At 52.5% G+C, this 16,311-nt stretch overlaps 7 protein-coding genes across 7 annotated transcripts; 2 read left to right on the top strand and 5 right to left on the bottom strand.

Annotated features, from left to right (window-relative positions):
* Positions 1-1,565: 1,565 nt before the first annotated feature.
* NCS57_00215000 (uncharacterized protein) lies at positions 1,566-2,336 on the top strand (the record flags this gene model as incomplete). Its single annotated transcript, XM_053052185.1, has 1 exon — positions 1,566-2,336. The coding sequence occupies one exon, from the start codon at positions 1,566-1,568 to the stop codon at positions 2,334-2,336; it is 771 nt and encodes a 256-aa protein (XP_052917431.1).
* A 217-nt stretch (positions 2,337-2,553) lies between these two features.
* On the bottom strand, positions 2,554-3,447 carry NCS57_00214900 (uncharacterized protein; the record flags this gene model as incomplete). The annotated part of the gene is made up of 2 exons (XM_053052184.1): positions 2,554-3,373; positions 3,425-3,447. 2 exons carry the CDS (start codon positions 3,445-3,447, stop codon positions 2,554-2,556), a joined length of 843 nt encoding a protein of 280 aa, XP_052917430.1.
* A 393-nt stretch (positions 3,448-3,840) lies between these two features.
* On the top strand, positions 3,841-4,530 carry NCS57_00214800 (uncharacterized protein; the record flags this gene model as incomplete). The annotated part of the gene is made up of 2 exons (XM_053052183.1): positions 3,841-4,144; positions 4,193-4,530. The coding sequence occupies 2 exons, from the start codon at positions 3,841-3,843 to the stop codon at positions 4,528-4,530; spliced, it is 642 nt and encodes a 213-aa protein (XP_052917429.1).
* A 2,857-nt stretch (positions 4,531-7,387) lies between these two features.
* NCS57_00214700 (uncharacterized protein) lies at positions 7,388-7,816 on the bottom strand (the record flags this gene model as incomplete). The annotated part of the gene is made up of 1 exon (XM_053052182.1): positions 7,388-7,816. One exon carries the CDS (start codon positions 7,814-7,816, stop codon positions 7,388-7,390), a length of 429 nt encoding a protein of 142 aa, XP_052917428.1.
* A 682-nt stretch (positions 7,817-8,498) lies between these two features.
* NCS57_00214600 (uncharacterized protein) lies at positions 8,499-9,850 on the bottom strand (the record flags this gene model as incomplete). Its single annotated transcript, XM_053052181.1, has 3 exons — positions 8,499-9,202; positions 9,248-9,383; positions 9,440-9,850. The coding sequence occupies 3 exons, from the start codon at positions 9,848-9,850 to the stop codon at positions 8,499-8,501; spliced, it is 1,251 nt and encodes a 416-aa protein (XP_052917427.1).
* A 352-nt stretch (positions 9,851-10,202) lies between these two features.
* NCS57_00214500 (L-ornithine N(5)-monooxygenase) lies at positions 10,203-13,875 on the bottom strand (the record flags this gene model as incomplete). The annotated part of the gene is made up of 3 exons (XM_053052180.1): positions 10,203-11,688; positions 12,186-13,313; positions 13,364-13,875. The coding sequence occupies 3 exons, from the start codon at positions 13,873-13,875 to the stop codon at positions 10,203-10,205; spliced, it is 3,126 nt and encodes a 1,041-aa protein (XP_052917426.1).
* Positions 13,876-14,452: 577 nt separating this feature from the next.
* Positions 14,453-15,898, bottom strand: NCS57_00214400 (uncharacterized protein; the record flags this gene model as incomplete). Its single annotated transcript, XM_053052179.1, has 1 exon — positions 14,453-15,898. The coding sequence occupies exon 1, from the start codon at positions 15,878-15,880 to the stop codon at positions 14,453-14,455; it is 1,428 nt and encodes a 475-aa protein (XP_052917425.1). The 5' UTR covers positions 15,881-15,898.
* Between the last annotated feature and the right edge of the window lie 413 nt (positions 15,899-16,311).

Below are 16,311 nucleotides of genomic sequence, written 5' to 3'. Positions count from 1 at the left end.
TCACACCCCCCTTCGGCTCTGGGCTCCGAATAAGGGATCTGTCCCTAGCAGTCTCACGTTTTTGTCAAATCCCCAGATTAAAGGGCGACTAGGATTGCAGGAGATCGGAGAGGCGCAGTTCCGGTTTGTTGGTGATGGGGACGGTGACGGGTGGGTTCCTTGATCACGAGGCGGGACGAGTTGTCATCGACGCAGGGACTGGTCATGCACTGATGTCTTTTGTCTCACCAACAAGACGGCCACTGTGAGACTGCCTGGGGCATGCATGACCCAGCATAGACACCATATCCTTGGCCATGAGAGTTCTAGAAACTTGGCAGGCTTGGATGGAATGGGCCTGGCTGTTTCGGATGACAGCAAGTCAATATCATAGCCTATTATTGCGAGACTCATGTTGGTGGTGGTTGAAAGCTCCCCTGAGTCGATTTACACGCATACAGATAGTCCAAGTCGCATATCCTAATGCTCAACATGCAAGCGACGTACGCACCTCGTGGCATGCAAGCGAGCAAGGTCTAATCAAGATCGCCAAGAGAGATCCGTCTATAGTAGAGCGAGCTAAGCAGACAAAAAACGTGGCTACAGCCAAGATACCCGTGAACAAGCATTAGCCATGGCGGCAAACGTGGCTTCAATGATAACCGTCGTCTTTGCTATTTTCAGAAGACTACCGAACTCACATCTCTTAGCTGTCTTGGCAACTAGGGAAGGACTATTATATCATCCTGTACTGCAGCCTCGAATGATCGAGATGCCTGAGGCGGGCGGGTTCTGGTGAGACTACTCAGACGCGGTTGTTGAACCAGACAGTCAAACGTATCGAACTCGAAACGTAAACGCTGAAAAGACTAGGCAAATCTATAATATCGCCCCATATATAGCAAGCACAAAGGACACCATCTCCACTTCGCACGACAGTCCTCCATATCCAGCAATAGCCAGGACGTGTAACCGCTCAGTGAGTGACAAGTTTTTGTCTTTGATGTATTCGTGGGATTACATTATCTGGTTGCAGGCTTTCTCAGACTCTAATCAGTGATTTAATGTGAATGCGCCGAGTTCCAGGGTTATAGATTGGCATTGTGACTGTCGCCCACATTACCTAGGTAGGGTGAGCTGGCTGATGCAATATTCCCCTCAGCTCATCCGAGATCATGCTGAGACAACTTGTCATACGCACTCCTGAGTGCAGAAAGTTTAACCAGACTGCAAAGACGTCATACTAGTTGAACAGAGAAGCATCTCTCGACCGACCAACGGATAATATAGAGCTTCAAGTTGGCAGCCTTGGCAGAAGAATATGATCGGTCCACCTTCTACATATTTAAAGAGCCTCCAGTCAGGACATTTCTAGCAAGACCGTCCAAATAATGCAACACATTTATCTCGATTTCGTCCCCAGTGCGTGCAACATGAATCCTCCGCAAAATGGAACAACTTTAGACCGGGTCTTACAGCCTAAATGACATAATTGCGGACTGCCAAGCTCTCTTTCTCGTCAACTCGCCCACTTGAAGGCATCTCCACTTTCACCCGCAACTTGAGTGAATATACGCAGAAACATCATGTCATCCTACTCTTTGACCCAGCAGCTCCTCGCCACCGATGGGGAGGGCTACAAGAAGGCTACACAGTCCGAGTTCCTCAAGCTCGCGGCTAATGGTCAGCTTTCCAAGGATATTCTTGGCCGGTGGCTCGCCAATGATCGACTTTACATCCATAGCTATTGTCGCGGGCTCGGTCTGCTGCTGAGCTTCTTGCAGTACCCGGATAATGTTCGACGGGGCCAGGACCCTGGAGCTGAGACCAAGCTTCTTGATTGGATCGTCGGCGCTTTGGTTAACATCAGACGAGAGGAGAACTTCTTCATCGACACAGCGGCCGAATATGGCATCGAGATCAACCTGGAGACGCAAGCCAACGGCCGGGTCGCCGAGAGCACCAAGCTTGAAGGTCTCCGTCGATGGGAAGCCTTGTTTCAATCAGTGGCCCCGGGCGAAAGCGACACCCTTCCCTGGCTAGAGGCCGCTGTTGTGTACTGGGGAACCGAAAAGTGCTACCTGGATGCTTGGTCATGGGCAAAGGCACAGCTCACTGTGCAGGATGACCCAAGCAAGGACGCGGACGGTGGTGCCGTGAGAAAGGAGTTTATCAACAACTGGACGTGTAAAGAATTTGTCGAGTTTGTGGATGACCTTGGGCGCATCATCGACGAGGCCGTTGCCAAGGAAGTTGAAAAGAAGGGCGAGGACTTCAAGGCGGAGTTGTTTAAGCGCGTGGAGGGCAAATGGCGGGATGTTCTCCAGGCCGAAGAGGTGTTTTGGCCAACCATCTAGGGTAATCCGATGCCTTTGAGACCCAGTCCCGGCTTTGAACGAAAAGGTATGAATGCTTCCTGCCGTTGGTTAAAGAAGAAGACTAAAGTTGTGGTAGTAAAAACTAGAAAAGGCACAAAACCACGGGCTGAGAAAGGGTATCAGGTCTCGAAATTGAACATCTAAATTGAAGGGACGCCACCACCAAACGCCGTGAAATGCAGGTTTCATCATGTCGTTAGAAGGCAACTCGTCGCTTTCGTCCGGTATACTTGGAGGTTGCCTTGACGATCTTGCCCTTGCGCTCCATCTGCTCCTTCTTCTTGATGATCCAAGCCTTGCTGCCCTTCTTCATGGTCGTGTTGTTATTCTTGATGGTCCTTCGCGCATCCTGCACGTCGACGTCGTCCATACCCTCGACCACGCCTGTGATGTCGCCGCCCTTGGACTCGAGGGAACCACCACCGACTGTCAGGACCAGGTAAAGCTTCACGTTCTTGGTACCGGGGTCGTCCTCAAGAAGACCGGCGCCGAAGCCTGCCTTGACCGCCGCTTGGGTGATCATGTTTCTTTGCTGGTCGTTTTTGGGGTAGAATTGACAGACGGCGCGACCACCGCGCTTGAGCGAAGCGTAGAGTCCGTTGAAGAATCGCGATAGTCGGCCAGCGGGAGAGGTATCGCTCGTTTCGGCACTGCAAAGCCATTGAATGGCGGAGATGCTAATGGCGGCATCAAAGGTACCAGCTCGGAAAGGTACACCCTGACCAATGTCGGCCAGCATCAGGTCGCCCTCGACATCTCTCTGAAGCGCAATATCCAGCATTGAAGGCGAAACGTCCATTCCGATCCAGGTGTGAGGGCCGCCCTCCTCAGGTTCGAGAGATGAGAGGATCTCGCCAGAGAGACCACTTCCGCATCCAACGTCGAGAATAAAAGAGGGTCCCTTGAGGTCGAGAAGCTCCAGGGCTCTCCTCGTCATGGAGGCCTGAATGTTCTGGATTCGCGAGCTCGTCGTGTATTTTCGGGCTTCGATATCGTCATAATGGACGTCGGCCGCACTGGGTTTTTGTGAGCTTGAGGGGCATCATGGCGGGGTTGTGATCGCATACAGGGTATCCTCGGGGCGAGACATGGTGGCGGTGGTGAATTGAGGCGGCTGACTATGGTGAACAAGGGTGAAAAATAGGAAACAACGAGAAAATCGTAAATAGCCGATCTGCTGTGGCTTCAAGCCTCCTCTTATCGCCGATTTCTGGTGTTGAGCAAAGATTGAACTTTTTGTGGTGGGTTGCAACTGATAAGATAAGCCAAGCTGCAAGGTCCCGGCTGAGCGGAGCGGAATATTGATGTTCCTCCATGAAATTAGGCGAGCTGCGATTGGCAAGAATAAATCCCTTGATGAACCGTGTCCTTACTAAGTTGAAACACTGCAAATACTTCTCGGCAACCTCGCCTCGCGTCTCTCTTCTGCCTCCAACATGTGAACTCCAAACCTTGAGTGTTTGCGACCATCACAACCGCAACCATGTGGATTCTACCTCTTGTCGGCTATGCCGGAACCCTCATGGGCTTTTGCTTCCTGACTTTGGCAATTGCCTCGGGCCTCTACTACCTGTCGGAGCTTGTCGAGGAGCATAGCGTCATCGCGAAGCGCTTCTTGACGCGACTGATCTACTCGATCATTGTCATCCAGCTCATCCTCTGGCTGGTTGATGGATTTCCGTTCGGGGCGACCGTGTTGACCATTGTGTCGCACGTTATTTACTTGGGAAATATGAGACGCTTCCCCTTTGTCAAGCTCTCTGATCCCCTCTTCATCCTCTCGTGTGGTAGGTTTCGCGTTCATCTAGACATTGGCGCGCGCTAACAAGACGCAGTTCTCGTGCTCGTCAACCACTACGTCTGGTTCCGACACTTTTCCGATACACAGGCGCGCGCCTACCAGAGGACCTCGTACTACGACAAGGCCGACGTGCCAAGTTTCGCCCAGATCGCCTCGTACTTTGGCCTCTGCGTCTGGCTCGTTCCTTTCGCACTCTTTGTCAGTCTGTCGGCAGGTGACAATGTCCTTCCGACCATGGGCACTGAGCCCGCCCATGGATTCGATGGGAAGAGCAAGCCTCAGGGCATGATCAAGGCTCTTGTTGATCAGATTCGTGGGGCAATTGGTCAGATCTTTGGATCTTCTGCATCTCCAGGACTTGCCAGACCTTAAACGCATGGCAGTTCGTCGATTCAGGACGAACATCAGCTGGGAGAAATTTGATGGGGACCTAAATATCGATATCAAGCCAACGCGATTGGCATACGGATGATCAGCCTCGGATTGGTAAGTCGCATTTTTCTTTTATCTCACTTCCACAACCCCCTCGCACATGATGAACCAAACTTCACGCTAGATTGTATTTGACAAGGAAACTCCTTGTATGATTCCATAAGAGTTATATCCTGAATTCGCTTGGGACTACACACGCTATGCCTGACTGCTATTGGTATTGCCAGAACGCTAACCAACCTCACCAGATCTGATATCCTTGAGAGCATAGCATGTCCCTCAACTGCTTGACAACCACCAACCTCAGTCATGCCCTTGGACGAGAACTATTGTTATCGTCTACATGGACAGGCCGACGCCCTATCACAACACATCTTTATTGGTCTGGGGACCTTGGTTCGTGTTTGTGGGCTCTTGAGGTTGGTTGTAGGCTGGTACCGACCTCGACTGGGGACGCGTGTGGACATTGGACAAGCGGGTGTCTGCAAAGGGTCAGCATACCGGACACGTCGGAAGGTTGATGGACAGAGAGTGACTTGACCTTGTACATGGGTCGCAGTCATCCCGGCGACAGAGTCATCGCGCCTGGAACTGCCTCGAGTGCCAGCATTGTCAGAGGGCAAAGTCGCCGAGCCGGAGTGGGAGGCGTCCTGTGAAGTAGAGGGCACAACAATTGAGGCAAGGTTGTGCCACGGCACCTGGGTTTCGTCCTGACGCAACCAGGCATTGATGGCACCAGGGTACGTGTTGCTCTGATGAATGAAGCCGGATGTGGGCTGTCCTCGCCTGGGGACTTGAAGAACTTGCGGTGGGCCTTGCATGGTGAGGAGGGTACGGGGAGTGGAGGACTGCATATTCTATGTTGCTGCGGATAGCGAGCCAGTTGAGGATTCATCCTGAGTGTGGACGTGTGCAGCATTTTATATGAGTACTTTCCTCGAAACGACCTGGCGTTCGCAACCTGATGTTCGGTGACCTGGCATTTAGTAGAATAGAATATCTTGGACACACATCGTCGAGGTATTGCACTTCTAGCACACCTCATCGAGGGGTAAATGCACTTTAAGCACCCATCATTGAGGTATGAATGCACTTCTAGCACCCACCATTGAGGTGTTGCACTTCCAGCACCCATTTCAACCCTGGGGGTCGGGTTCAATTTCTGGCGGGGGGTGAGTGGGCCCTGTTAGCTTGTAATCTTTCACCCGCGTGGCTCGCCATTGTTGTCCTAATCGATGCCATTGGAAGCGTGATAGAGACGGTCAGTATGCAGGTTGCCTCATGAGGGATGAGATGGATGGCAAAAATGCATCTTTCAGCCCCCCTCCCGTGCAAGCTGCCTCGCCCAGGCCCCCCGAGCCCTTAGGTTTCCACGCTCCGAACCGATCCCCCCAGTCGTCGCATTCCCCTCCCATTCATCACTCTCCAACTTCATTTCGCTCGACCCGAAACTTTCACTGTTGCTTTGAGAGGGCTTGATCTCGGTGCTGGTCATTCAATACGACTGGCCATGCCAGGTCACCATACGTTTTTCCCCACCAGGCGTCGCAGATTCTGCTTGCTCTACCTATCTATGTTGATCCCAGACATCTCGAGTCCTGGCAGAACGGCAGTGCGGCGCAGTCCAGTCATGGATGGCAAGCCCCGACAAATGCGTTTTTCTCCCCTGGGCGGGCGCCGATGCGTTTCCCTACCTACGCTGGACGTAACGAATTATGCTTGCTGAGGCTAACAATACTCAGACGTTTTGTGGCTCGCTGGCTAACTGCCATCTAGTAGCAACTGCTCCCGCTCGCGCCATGCCCGAGGCTTTGCACGGAACAGCGGCTGATCGCAGAAGGGCTACATTTAGTCTTGGGCATTGGCAGTCCTTCTCTCGGACATGTACGGACCTACGGATGGCCATATGCGTTTGGCGCTGGTCTTGTCGCACCAGGTGATTGATAGTGGCTGCTTCTGGTGAACCCTGGTCTGAGACTAAAGCCAGAATAGCTGCCAAGGGCAGGAAAGCTGCGCACGACTTGGGACGTTGCGATAAGCTGCTCCAGAGGCAACCGTTAAGGACAGTATGCAAATCGACTCATGTTGTGCATACTGAACGGGCCGCCACAATGTTGGTCTCTTATTCCACAACGGCATCAACCACATCCATACGTTCCCGTTGGCCTTGAGGATAGTGAACTTGTCGCCAGACGGAAACTGCCTCCCTAGCCAACACCTTGAGCTCACCTTTGCTCAACAACAATTCTCGGTCCCGCGAAAGACTGGACTTTCTGATTTTGGTGCAATCCTCTCTGGGGAGTGGTTTTCTTGGTTCCTGGTATCCCCGAGTCTCTTCTCTTTGGCACGAAATTACGCACTGGGCTGGCCTGTGAAGCCTCCAGTGTTTCGACGACTTGGCCCCAAACGTCACCATCCATTTCTTGTCCCTTAAACCCGACTCCGTGGTATCAAGAATGATGGTGATGAGAAATATTTTCCTATGGACCTTGCTCTAAGGCTTCAAGAATGATGAGGATGAGAAGTGTTTTCCCTTGGACCCGGTCGTTTGGGTGAAGAAAGAATAAGAAATCCTTTGAAATGGCTTCAAGAAAATAAGAATAGGAGCAAAACCGAACAGCGAAAGAGCGAAAGAGGTCTCAAGCTCGGCTCTTTTAACCCCCTTAGGGCATAGCGGAGGGCACGTGTGGTTGGATAACGGATGCCAATCAATCTTCTTGATGAAAATGCAGGCAGTTGCCATTCATTTATTGTACAAGATGTAAAAGCACAGCCATCATTCTAAAGAGTCCCCAACTCAACTCTTCTCCTTGGGTGGCTTAGCATTTCCCGTCTCCTCTCGCTCCCCATGGCGCTCGCCACCCCAAAACTTCTTGTCAACCTTGTCATCGGGAGCCTGATTCCCATGGTCATGCTTCTTCTCAAAATCCTTGTTGTGCTCCTCCACCTCGCGCTTCTGCTCCTCGGTGAGCGTGTCGGTCTGGGTGCTTCCGGGAATGCTCTGGTTGGACACCTTTGGCTGCGGCGGTGCGTTGGAGGAGCTTGCTTCAAGAGGTTCGCCACCGCCCGTTCGGCCCTTGACGCTTCCTCCCGCGAGGCCGTCGATGACGCTCTCGTCGTTATTTTGCTCTTGGGTGAGGATGCGGGTTTGGTGTAGAGGGCGGATTGCGGGTGTAAGACGCGGCGCGAGGCGTGCCGATGGTCGAAGAATTGTTGTAAAGCGCATCGTGTCGGTGAGATGCCAATCTAGAATATCTTTTTAGAGCCGGGGGTTTCTTCAATCGGTGTTTTGGGTCTTGTTTATGTAAAGACTCGGTGTTGGGGATAGGATCTTGAAATCTGACGTCTTGTTAAGCTCGTCACGGTCTCGATGGTGACGTCAAGACGATGACATCACTTGAGATGGCAACACACGTGCAGATGAGATGAACATGCCAAGCAGGGAAAGAAAGCTGACGTTGTGAGGCAAGACGAACCGATTGACGTCTTTTTTCGGTAATCGAGATCCCTATTGTTGCGTTGACGATTGATCATGCAAGGCCCATATGCATGGCGGCATGATACTGTACTCGCGCAATCTCAATCCTTCCCATTAAGATGAATTGGATAAATTTTATAGACTGAAATGAGGGACAGTATCGATCGCTTGGTATTTGGCCCGACGTAATTCTTTGCATATGGTAGTCTAGATGCAATGAGCTAGGGCTTCGAATATTTGTGAAGTGGGTGACGATGCTGAACACATTGGGTTTGGTGAGACTGAGATGGTAAATCTATAAGAAACAACACGTATGATATAGTTCCTATCTATACAAGATGGTCCAACTCCAAGCTCTATCGATGCGGTACTGCCCTCTAAACAAATGAAACACAGCTCTATCGTACATGGCTCACCCGTCACTCATCATCTATGCCCTCGCAGGTGAGTCGCTGTAGTGACCCACCGCTCGAGGCATCTGCCACTCCTGTCGCAACTCGACATCGCTGTCGCTCTGATCATCCAGGAGCTCCTTGCCCTTGTTCCTGGACAGCTTGTTCTTGATCATGGAGAAGAGACCAGGCATGTCGGAGTGAGGTCCAGTCATGATGCGTCCAGGGTGGACAAAGTTGAAGACCAGAAGGGCCAAGAACATGGGGACTGCTTCTAGGAGGTAAAAGTAGATCTCGTGGGTTACGAGAGCGTTGTCTTCTCCCATTCCGCCGGAGAACTCAATCAGTCGGTAGATGATTCGGATCGAGATCATGGCGAGCGAAAAGTACAGCGCCGTAATGAGCATGCCCCACGACGAAGTGATAAAGTCCTTGAAACCTCCAGGGCCCTTGAGCTTGTGCATCTTTGTCTGGAATCGGATGCAAAGACCGACAAAGAGCACGATAAAGAACTCTTGAAGACCAATGCCGCCCATGTAAATATGGATCGCGCGCTGCTGCTCCTGGGGAGGCGCGCCGGGTCCTGCCATGCTGCCGCCAATGAGTTGGACAATGAAGGAGACAATGTCAAGACCGACAAAGATTGCGGCGAGTGTGGCAGCTGGCATGCCGAGGATGGAGCGCCAGGGGAGGAAGTAGTAGACCATTCGGCCGAGTGTCATATATGCATATGCATTCACCCCTGCGATGGTTAGTGGCTGGTTCGATGAAAGAGTGGATGACATACAAATTGGTGCAAGAAGGATAAAGATCTGGAAGACCAAGTAGATACCCTTACTCTGCTGGTCCTTGGTGCTTAGAGCTCGGAAGATGAAGGCCATCATCTCCCAGATACTCGCCATGATAATGACCCAGCACCACCTCTGAAGACATGTTAGTCGTCGTTCAAATTTTGTGTAATGCATCAAAACGTACGGACCTTCTTGTACTTGGCAGCCTGCCATATGTGCAGGACCATCAAACCACCGAACAAAAAGGCAAATGTCAAAGCGGCAGCAAAGCTGGGATAGTAGTGCCAAATAGCACCACAAGTTCCCGGTGGGACGTAGCCGTTCTCATCAGGTGTAATGGTTTGTTTGCAAGTGGGGATGGCAATGTCGATTGTGTGCCCAGGGATCGTAACATGTGAATTTGTCACACCGCCGATGGTAATGTGGTCTGTCGTTGTGAAGATGCTCTTTGGTGCTGCTGTGGGCTCGTCTTCTCGCGGTGCGAGGGTGACTTTGCTAGGGGAGAGAGTGGGTGTTGGAGTAGTGACAGGGATTACACCTGCTAGAGCCGTAGAGGCCGAGAGAAGATGGAGAAGAAAAGATTTGGTGTTGAAATTCATCTTGTGTATTCTTGATGTGGAATTGAAGGTATGCGTGAAGAGTCTGCCCATTTCTCAAAAATGTCCATCACAGCGTCCTTATATCTTCATTCCTCAACCTCTTTTCAGTCTGAAGCAGTCCGAATGAATGGCGAAGCTTTGCGAATCTGAAATGCGAGCCGACCAATCAGTTCATGCGATCAAAGACCAGGGGTTCCGATGCGATGCTAAGCTCCCGCTGCTCAGCCCTACAGAACAACGCTAATTGAGCTTCGCAATTGCCCCGGTTTTGCGTGCCTGGCTATTCTTGGAAGCATGGTCAGGGGTGCTTAGTGTAAGAGAGATGATCTCTGTATTGTCTTCTATCTGCCAACTAGAATCCGATCAGGGTCAGGTTTAGCGATATGCTGTGCGAAACGTCCTCGCCGATGAAGTCCCTCCTCACTTCGATACCACCGCCGGGCTTTCCAACCACCAGATCAATCGGCCTCCTTGCCAGCGTCTCCTTATCACAGAGCGGGGTCTCGGGCCTGTTTCTATCACAGAAGAAGCCCCTCACCCTCTCCACGTCTGTCGGCCGCGTTTCATCGTCAATAACCTTGTCAGTAGGGAGTTTGACATTGTGTTCGACTTCTATAATGCGCTTTGACACGTCGTACACCAGAGATGCATCCCAGAGCGATTCTCGCGCATACGAGAGCTTCTTTAGTAACGCCAGCGCTTCGACGCGCAAGTTAAAGTAGCGACACTTGATGATCAGAAAGTGCAGCATTGGGTTGAACCCCAAGTCAAACATGAACTTGGGCCGAGGGAGTCCCTCTCGATCAAGCGAGTCGTTCTGCTCGGCCGCGAGGCGCGCACACCTCACAATCTCTTCGAATTCAGACTTGCGCGCGTCGTAGCCCATCTCTTCCTTGTTGAAACTCTCTGCAACCCAGATCCTGGCAATCATCTGCCGAGTTTTGAGCGCCAGGGATGCTGCATCTTCTCGACTGCCGGCGGCACGTGATGCCTGAAATCTTGCAAATGCATCTCCCCATGCTGTCATGTCACGGCCAAGGAAGAATTGCTCGTCGAGCAATTCTTGTGGGGGCCTTCCTGGGTCGATATCGGACCGGTAAGGGCTCGCTGCGCGCATGAGCCTAAAAGTGCGAATTCCGAGAAGATCAAGCGCGTGCTGGGCTTCTATTAAACTGCGAAACACAGGGTTGGCGGCGTTGTTGTTAATGGCATGCGTGGCGAGGTGGGGAAAATCAGTGCCCGACTGGACAAAGAACAGGGGAAAGATGCTCATTTGAGAAAACACAGCTGTGAGTTTGGAATTCTTGCCAGCCTGGTTGAGCAGCTGCACACCGTGGTGGGCATGGTTGACGGCTGTATCTCGATCGCCCCGCAGGAACTCTATGCAGATGAAGAGGATGCAGACGAGCAGCACAAGATCCATGTCCGGGGAGGGATCTTCGACAAGCCTCTTGATGGCCTGATTATAGTGGAATATGGCAAACCTATCCATCGTTGCTATCCCGGATACGCTGGGGTCAAAGTTCTCGAAGAGTGAGCTGACGGCCATGACGGCATGACGCGCCGCGGGCTCGGCATGGGCAACCTGCGTGACGAAATGGGTCCAGAACGAGCCGTCAAAGGGACCCGAGATGAAGGGAGCCACAGCGCGGTGGAAGAAGGACAGGCTGCGGGTTTCGCGGCCGTCTGCGGAGGGGAGGAGACGCGGCTGGGGACGGAGCAGCAGGTCCCAGGAGAGAGAGCCCGCGGGGGGTGGCCGGTAGCCGGAGCATGTGCGGCCTGTGGAGGTGCACCTATTGCATTTGGGCCACGTCTCGTCACACTTGACCTTTCTGGTTCTAAGTGATTATCGTGTTAGTGGAGGGTTTGTGTTGCTGGGGCATGTGTGACGGACTTGCATGTCAGGCAGCCTGTCTTGACTTTCTGAGCGCCCGTACGCGCCATATCAAGTATTCTAACAAAAATGCCTTCCAATAGCAATTCTCAAGTCTGGGTTTGGTTGCGAAAGGGAAAGAGTTGTCGATGGTGTCTTGAAGCAGAGCGAGATACCGGAAATGAGCCATAGACACAAGGACTTGGTGTTGCTGGGGCGGGGGGCTGTGCCGGGCTTAGCCTCCGATCCGACCGGGGCTTGGTGGGACGGCGGGGCAAATGCGAGCGGACGAATCGCCGTGATGGAATTCCGGAATGGTGGAGACATTCGGCATGGAACCCCGGTCTTTGGGATGAACGTTGCATTGACATATTAAAGGGCCCATTGCTGCGCAGATTTGGAGAATTACTTGGTTGTCTTGATTGTAGTTACAAAGTCTACTCGCACGCCAGCGAGCTATACATGTTGCCGTGTCCCGAAAGATATCCCTTTCTGTGGTCTTTCTCCTCCTTGTCATCACCACCCAAGTCCTCCTCTCCAGGACGAGAAATGCGATCCTCAATAGCCCAGGCAACTCTCTCAGCTCCGCTCTGCGCACCTCCCAAGTTAGGCGCCGCAGGTCCAATTCTCAACGCGGCCAAACGTCCCATCATGAACAGAGGCACATCGTCGTTCCACATGAGGTCGTTGTTGATACAGGGGAATCCGCCGCGTCCCTCGATGGGGTGCTTCTCCAGTATCGTCTTTAGGTAGGGGAGTGTGGTGAAATCGGTTTGGATGCCCGTCGCAAAGTACAGGTAGTCCATTGGGGGCATGTCCTTGATGGGTGGGTTGGTCTGGATGGTCCAGATACCGTCTCCGTCGACTCCTTCAAATTTGGCTTCTACGATGCTTGTCTCTGTAAAGATCTCGAGCTTCTTTGCCGCGAGATGCTTGTCAAGGCGCTTCAGGAACCGAGCGGGAATACTGCCTCCCTCTCGGGCCTCCTTGATGATCTCTAGTCTTTCATCATCCGAATCGGCAAACCAGAACTGGGCCTGCTTGGCATTCTTGTACTTGCCCATCCAGTCAAGGGAAACGTCGAAATGCTTGACGCGAATAGGTCCTCGCATGACATGCCACACCTTGGTGACGCCCTTGCGGATGGCAAGGTCTGAGAGCTGGGCCGATGTGAGACCACCGCCGACAACCATGATGTTTGTCTGCTTGCGAGCCGCCATGCGCTTCATGATAACGGGGGCTGGGAACTCGGGGATATACATGCTGTGGCATGCCTGGGGGAGCTTATCCGTCTCGGGCATGCCGGGGATTCGGGGGATCCTGGCCACGTTTGCGGGGCCGACGGCTAGGACGACGGCGCGGGCGTATCGCCGGACCTTGTTGGACGTGACGGTGAAGAGGTCCTCGCCGTTGATGGAAATGCCCTTGACTTCACCGTAGTCGAGGTGCTCAAGGGTTTCGTGGCGAATGAGATCCGGGCCCAGTCTATACCGAGTGGCGACGTGTTGGCAGTGATCTTCGAAGAGAGACGCCGAGGGATTGTAGTAGTCGTTTTGCTCCCGCAGGTTGATGTCGACACGGGCTTCTTGTCTGTAGACAAGAGTTAGCAACCTTGATCCTGACTGGATCAAGAGACTTACCTTCTCCCACAAAGCTTCTGCCCCATCATCTTCTTCTTAGCATGCTTGCTAACCTCCTTACCAACGCAATGGCGAATCTCAATCAGCTCGTCCTTACGGCCGTTCATATACGCATGCGAAAGCAAAGCATCCCGATCCTGCGGATCAACATGCCAAAGCATAGGACTCCTCAGATGCGAAATGTCATACATCCTGAAGAGCCTCTTCCACCTGCCCATCCAGTTGCCGTCATCGGCGTCGAGCACGAGCATGCGGTACTCGGGCTGACTCTCTGGTTTGCGGCCGTTTGTGACTTTGCCGCTGCGAGAGTTCTTGAGGGTTACTTTGTTGCCGTATTTGCTTATCCAGTGGAAGCGACGGTGTTCTTCGTCGGTGAAGAGGGCGGCTGGGGTGTGTTCGCGGAGACGGGCGGCGATGGCTAGGCCGCAGGGGCCGGCGCCGACGATGAGGACGTCATAGATGTCTTCTTCAACCTGGATTTGGTCGTCTGCCATGTTGGTTTTGGTCTCCATTGTTGATGAGTGGGAAGGGTGAGGAGAGACCTGTGGTTGGAGGAGGAAGCTGGGTTATCTATCGATGCCCCCTCTGTGTTGTTGCCTCCTCTCCCCTCATGTTCACCGAATGGCAGGATGATTGAGGACCTTGTTGGCCTCATACGCTGCCAATTCCTCACAATGGCCTATCTGATTGAGCAATTGAGTCGTTCCTGCTGAATCACCACTGCCGTCAGCCTACCTTGATGGGCATTACATCACGGGGACATCAAGGTCCTCAGTGCGATTGGAACTCAGGGTCCAATGCCCAGAGATATGCCGAGGACCCTGAGGAAGCTCCGGTACCGTGCTAATGTCTCATGAGAGCTGGAATGTACCTGCCAGAGATTAAAAGAATGGGTTTGGTGGTTGTCGCGTGAGAGTTGCAGGACTAGGTGTGAAGCTATCTCGGCTTGACCCACCAACCACACCCCATGAGTATATCATGATCTCAATTTACAGGCAATCTACTTTTCTACATATATCTTACACAAATGTCTTTCCTGTCATCTATTCTCTAGAAGTCTTCGTCTTCATCTACTCTTCTGTACGCAACTCAGTGGTTCCACTCAGCATCCAACGCATGCCCCAAAGGCCCCGAAGCAGCATAATCCGTCGTAACAAACGCCCTGTCAACCTCTACCAATCCCTCAGCGCAATACTGCAGTGTCTCTGCAATATCGTGTGATCTATTCAGCGGCGTTTTCTCATCCAGTAGCACGTCAAACTCGACCCAGACGCCGTCTCCCGCGTGATACGCCGTCACGTTCTTGAAGCCCGTAACGACGGGCGCGAACCGATATGCTAGGTAGATGAGTTTCTTGAGGGTGTGGTCGTCTGCTGCTTCGCCTGAGAGGCGGACCACGTTGTTGAAGCATGTGTGGCCCCAGTCGTAGATGATAAAGAGGGAAAGGAGACCTGCACCGACGGGGTCGAGCCACCAGATGTTGGCGCGGTAGCCGATGAAGGGGAAAAGAAGGGAGAGCGTGTTGAAGATGACGTCTGTTTTGCAGTCTTGAACAAGGGCCTGAACTTGACTGGTCTTGATGGGTCGGCAGCCGAGGCCGATGGCTCCTTTGAGGACGATGGTTGCCAGAAGAGAGGCGATGGCGGCCCAGCTGAGAATTTCGGCTTCTGCGTGAGGCGGAAGAAGTCTCGAGACTGACTCTTGGAGGATCTGAAGAAATGAGATGACCATGATGATGGAAAAGACCAAGATGCCCAATGGCTCGAGACGACGTTTTCCAACGGGGAATCGACGACGCATCGCCTCGAGTCGCCAGAGAACGAGACGACTTGTCGACCAGACGATGAGAGTGCAGAGAAGATCCAGAGCCGAATCGACGAGCGATGCCACCAAAGAGAGTGACCCGGTGGTAAAGACAGCGAAACCTTTACCCGCGAGGAGAATGATGTTGGCTATCACGTTAATGTTGATGGCCAGGTTTGCCCTTCTGCTCGCCTTTCTCCTCTTTTCCTTCTCTTCATCAGGCAAAAGCTCTCCAATATTGCCTTCCACGCGCTGAATTCCTCCACAGCGCTCCTGGTCGCCGTCATGGTCGGGATCTGGATTCATCGACTCGAGGACATCATCCGCAATAGCCATGACCACAGCATCCACCTCAAGCCAGTCATTCAGCCTCTCATTCTGCGCCTCATAAAAAGCCCGTAACTTCTTATTCTTTATAGCCTTCAACTCCTCATCCGTCTTGCGGTACTGTTCAAGGCCCTCTCTGTCGATACCATGAAGAAGGGCGCTCTTGATCTCGCCGCGTCGTGCGTCCTCGAGTGCGGTGTGCGCAGCATCCTGAAACCTTAGGATCCCAGGCTTGGGTCTCGACTTGCGACCGTCGAATGAGTGGTATCGACCAGTCTCCAGGTCCCGAGGGTGGTGGGTATTGTCGCCGACGTAGCCTTGGCCACGGTGCCGAGCCTCTCGGTCGTACTTGGCAGGGTCGCCATTCCAAAGTCTCTTGCCAACCATTTCGTCTAACGATGTATAAGAGATATTCTATACAAGAAAGAAGTGAGGAAAAACGAGAGGGAGATTGATTTGTTTTTGTTGCTTGCGGATTTGCTCGTGTAACCCGAATGACTTATGACGTAAGTGACGTAAATCCGGGGAAGACGGCAAGTTTGGCTTGCAGTCCTTGCGAGGGTGCAAAACACGCGACACGCGGCGAGTGGAGGAATCAACTCCACAAGTAAGCATGAGATGCCGAGTTCCAAGGCAATTCTTTGTCTTTTCTTTTGGGTTATGAGTGATTTCTGTCGGATAATCATATCACTGTGGGCTCTTATCGGTCCTTGTACCTGAGATCTCGTCGTCATGAATCCTTTAACCCTGTTCCTTGATAGACAAGGTTCATTCCAGCCATTCACAGGATATAGACATTCACGGAAGCATCTTAATCA

This window comes from Fusarium keratoplasticum, chromosome 2, assembly GCF_025433545.1.
Source record: "Fusarium keratoplasticum isolate Fu6.1 chromosome 2, whole genome shotgun sequence".
Lineage (NCBI taxonomy): Eukaryota > Fungi > Ascomycota > Sordariomycetes > Hypocreales > Nectriaceae > Fusarium > Fusarium keratoplasticum.
The sequence above is the reverse complement of the archived record's forward strand: the minus strand, read 5'-3'. Positions and strand labels throughout refer to the sequence as shown.